Source organism: Austrofundulus limnaeus, unplaced genomic scaffold, assembly GCF_001266775.1.
Source record: "Austrofundulus limnaeus strain Quisiro unplaced genomic scaffold, Austrofundulus_limnaeus-1.0 Scaffold212, whole genome shotgun sequence".
NCBI lineage: Eukaryota > Metazoa > Chordata > Actinopteri > Cyprinodontiformes > Rivulidae > Austrofundulus > Austrofundulus limnaeus.
The window spans coordinates 221,266-226,008 of NW_013952614.1; the positions used below are offsets into that span (position 1 = coordinate 221,266).

At 38.1% G+C, this 4,743-nt stretch overlaps 1 protein-coding gene across 3 annotated transcripts in view; it reads left to right on the forward strand.

The window, feature by feature from the left end:
• The window catches only part of thsd7aa (thrombospondin, type I, domain containing 7Aa), a 176,621-nt gene that overhangs the window by 115,388 nt on the left and 56,490 nt on the right, over positions 1-4,743 (forward strand). For all 3 annotated transcript variants that reach the window (XM_014019217.1, XM_014019215.1, XM_014019216.1), the window contains exons 7-8: positions 873-1,067; positions 4,214-4,454. In XM_014019217.1, coding sequence (XP_013874671.1) covers positions 873-1,067; positions 4,214-4,454 — 436 coding nt within the window. The remainder of the gene's footprint in view (positions 1-872; positions 1,068-4,213; positions 4,455-4,743) is intronic.

Here is a 4,743-nt window from a genome sequence, read left to right on the forward strand (position 1 = left end):
GAGGAATGCTTCCAGCACCTTGTTGAATCTATGCCACGAAGAACTGAGGCAGTTCTGAAGGCAAAAGGGGGYCCAACSCATTACTAGCGTGGTGTACCTAATAAAGTGGCCGGTGAGTGTATATATACATATATAATATGGAAACCGTTTTAGACAAGCATAATCTTTCTGTATTGTCATTAGTTCATTAGTTGGATATTCTTTGGATGTGAATATTTCATCATTCTTGTTATAATGTGTAGACAGAGCTAAAGACGAAGAAAAGGTTGGCTAAAAATATGAAAGGGTCTGAATTTCAACAGAGAAAATTCCTATATTTTCCTTGAATCATGCTTGTTTTGAAAGTAAAATCAATGGAACACTGATTAATTTGGACATTTCGTGTGCAATATTTGTAAAGATTTAGCAACATGAAATCCTTTGTTGAACTAGTCTGAAATGCAGTCTTTATGATTCACAGAAGCTCCTTGAATATTTCACAATAAGCATCTCAAATATACTCATGGGCTTTTTGTTGACCTCAATAGGAAAAAAAATGCTTTTTCTTACAGTTCTTCCATAAACAATTTTCAGCTGCCTAAATTGCTAGAATTTTTTAGTTTGTTCAGTTCCAAGCACAAGTTACAATATTTGTGGTAAAATAATCTTATTAATCAAATCTATTCTGTAAATAAAGTAATACATTGGCTTTTGAGTCGTTGACAGTTTGATTTTTATTCCTCTGTTAGTCAAAAATTCTGCAACACTTTTAACAGCTTGCCGTAGACACAGCTGCTCTTGTGCACAATTTGTAATTCATGTCCTAAGTGGAGATTATTGACAAGAAATTTGGATTATCAGTGTTCTAAATTTGCCTTATTTTTTTCATTCAGGTGAAATTGTGCAGAAACAGCTTTGCCGTGATGCCATCCTCCCCATGCCCACCATCTGTGAGGTGCCCTGCCCCAAGGACTGTGCACTGAGCCCCTGGACCTCCTGGTCCCTCTGCTCTCATACATGCTCGGGGAAGAACACAGAAGGGAAGCAGACTCGGGTTCGCTCCATTCTGGCGTATAATGCAGGAGAAGGTGGGGAATCTCATGTTGTGCACCACAGGAGCAAAGCAAGCATCACACACATTAATTAAATTAGACATGTACTTAGAGTAATTGAGGAGAACCTTCGAGCTAATGAGCAACTCAGCATTACCTGATAAGATCAATGATATTGACCATGACCCCAGTAGAGATGTACACAAACACCAGAAACTGCTTTCACAATCTGATGGATAATTTTGGTTGTATCACTGTTGTTGAAAGTTCTGCAGGGTGTTGTTTTACGGTAAGCCTGGCCCTAACCAGTTAACAACAATGAGCCAAGGTCTCGTTCTTCTATTTCAACTATGTTGTCCTTCAGATATTCTGCTCGAGTCAATAAGAACCAGTTTTTTGAACCGTGTTCAAACAGTCTTGAGCACAAAGTTGAGGAGATGGAAAAAAGATGCAAATGTCAACAGATAAAAGTCGATTTCTGTTTTTTATTTTCAACAAATTTTACTGGGATTGACATTGTAGTGCATTGTAAACGACTCAGTCGTTTTTGTCGTATTCACAATACAACAAAATCTCAAAGATCAATATGTTAGTTTTAGCATGTTGCTTTAGTTCCAAAAATACATGCTGCACCGGAACAGCCTTTCAAAGCACTGTCAAAATGTTAACTGAACACAAAGATAATGTCTGATAATTATTTAATCGGCTTGGATCGCACAACTTCAGAATCAACATGCTAACAAGTAGCATCTACAGATAGACTCGTTTTTAACGTTAGTATACGGATCTCTGAATGTGACGTCACATCTTCTGTGCATGCGGCTCACTCTGATACATACAGCTTTCACACTGGAGTCTGATGGAGGTCACATTTATAATGTGAAAATCTACATAAAGAAAATGCTATTGGTCCTGGGTATCGAGGCATTTTGAACAAGTACGACCCCGATTCATGCAAATACTGGTGTCAGTATCGGGACACCTCTACTACAGAGTATAAGATAATGAAGGGGAAATAATGAATTTAAACAATTCAGAAGTTAATTGCTGGTAAATGTCATTACAACATATGAGGAAAAGAAGTGTTCAATACGCTCAAACTTTACTTTACTCTTTGATTCTGCTCTCATCAAATCACATGTGCTAAAAGAGTTGGCCAAAAATAAATAATTGCATTTCTGAGATAATTTTGCTTTTATTGATTGTCCCAACGAACTTTGACATGTCCTTTTTTTCTCCTTCACCTGGTTTGCTGTTCTGTGTCTTCCTTATGCAGTAACTGCTAAAGTTGTAGCATGGGTTACGGTTATGAAGGGTAAGAAGTTTCTCCTCCAAGCCTTACCTTATTTGACCAAATACTGGCTCTAAAAATAAACACAGATTTGTATTTTTCTTTGTTCCTTTTCAAGGTCCTTCATTGCTGTCAGTGATGCAGCCAGTATTTGGTACATTCATCCTTTTTAAAATGTTTTTAGAAAGTAGCTGTGACTTCTGCTGGTGTAGTATGTACTGTAGTCTCTAAATACTTGCTCAAAGTAGAGTATTGTTGGTAGTAATCTGCTGGTCTTACACAATCTAACTTTTTATCAGAAAAAAACCCCAGTCATTTATCATTTTTAAGACCTTCAAATCCAAGCAAGTAGGACCCAAACTGGGCAATAATACAAGGTGTTTTGGATAAAGTACGACCAATAAAGTTGCCAGTCACTGGTGAGTTAGATCATTTTCACCAAATGTGAGAGGAAAAAAAAGGCAAGACAGATAGTTGGCTTTTGTCTCAGCAGAAAAACTGATTTAATTTTTGATGTTTGTGCTATTATTTTTACAGCTCCTGTCTGATTCAATGATTTATATCACATTACTTACAGCTTCGGTGCAGTGACATAAAATCTTGGGTATTTATGTGAACAGGAAATGACTTCTGTCCGAATGGGTTCATGCTGCTGTCAGACTCAGAACAGGATGCAGGCCTTTTCTATTGACCTTTTTATATTTAGAGGAAAGACTTGCTGCAGTTTTATTTGAATGATGAACAACATGAAGCAGAATTTGTTGATGTACTTCTACATTTAAGTTTACATTACAACACTCCTACCAAGACCTGCTTGTAGGCTGATATGATATACAGTATCTATACTTTTTAACAGTTTATGCAGGACATAATGAGCAACTAGTCAGTTCAGCAAATTATGTTGTGGTCACTTTCTGGTTAAGCGCCCTTTTGCTATTGTCCCTTTGACAGCTTGGAGCAGTTGTTCTGGTTGGTTAAACAAAGAAAAAAATGGATCTTTGTTTTTAGACATTTAAACTGGGAATGGTACAGAATACTGATGTTTTTTTAACACCAAGATGTATGTTGAAACTGGTAACAAACCCATCCCCACTGCTGACTATCTACTTATATAGAGCCATGAGCTACATAAAAAGGGGTGTGGATTATGCAAAATCATCTTTTTTGAGCTTTATGTCCCGTTTTAATGTCATTCCTTCATCACAAACATACCCAGGATGTTTCTTTGGTGCATTAATGCAAGTTTGATAAATCCTTGAATCTCCTGTGGTAGCCATTCAGTGGTGCAAAAACACATGCTCATACAAAGCTCCGCCCTGGAGTTCAGTCTTAAGCTGAGCTCCTACCCAGAGCACCCCTCCCCCACACAGCTCCACCAGAAAAGCAAAACACATCTCAAAAATGGTGGATGTTCTTTGAAAAAGCAGCTTAATATTGATGTTTGTGTATGAAAGAATGAATGGGAGATATGTTACCAAACTGAAAAGTCTTGTAAGAGCCTCTGTACTCGCTCCAGTTCTGCAGAAAACATCCTTTCTGGGCCAATGTGGGGTCACTCAAGTAAGGTTCAACTGTATCATCAGTTGCCATTTTCCAACACCAGTAATGTATAATGTTGCTTCTCTTTTTACAACACTCCTACCAAGGGTTGTAAACAGCATGAAGCATTGCTGTGAAGACCTGCTTGAAGTGGAAATGTCTGACCAGGAGGTCCTTAGAGGCCAATTTCAAGATATTTAAATAGATTGGAGTGCAAAGTCATTTATTTTGATGTTTACAGCGTTTTCATAACAACTCAAGGTATCATAGTTACTTGATTGTGGTATGCCAGATCTGAGACTGTTCGTAAGCATTTAACCCAAAACACTGATACTCTTCCATTGTTCCTCAGGAGGTGTTCAATGTCCCAACATCAGTGCACTGCAGGAAGTCAGAAACTGCAATGACCACCCTTGCACTGTGTACCATTGGCAAACTGGCTCTTGGGGTCAGTGCATAGAGGACTCCTCCAACCCATCCACCAACTTGTCTGTGGGCCGAATACGTGGTGATGATGCATCATGCTCAGTGGGAATGCAGACTCGCAAAGTCATCTGTGTTCGTGTCAACGTGGGCCAGGTTCCTCCGAAAAAGTAAGCTTTCTCATCATTTCAATACATGCCGTCTAAGTTTGGACATAAAATGCAACATTTTCTAATAGAAAAGTCACATGGACTTGAGTTCTAAATATTTTAGTTGACCTTTTCAACAAAATCAGAACTGACAAATCTGAGACCTTCATACTTTTGACTTAAAGTGCAAACTGCAAGACATGTCAAGGTGTTGCAGTTGGTAGAATGTTTAGACCCAAAGTGAAATATTATATGAGGAGCTGATGTGGCAGCACAAAAAAAAAAAAAAAAAAAAAAAAAAAAAAGGGGG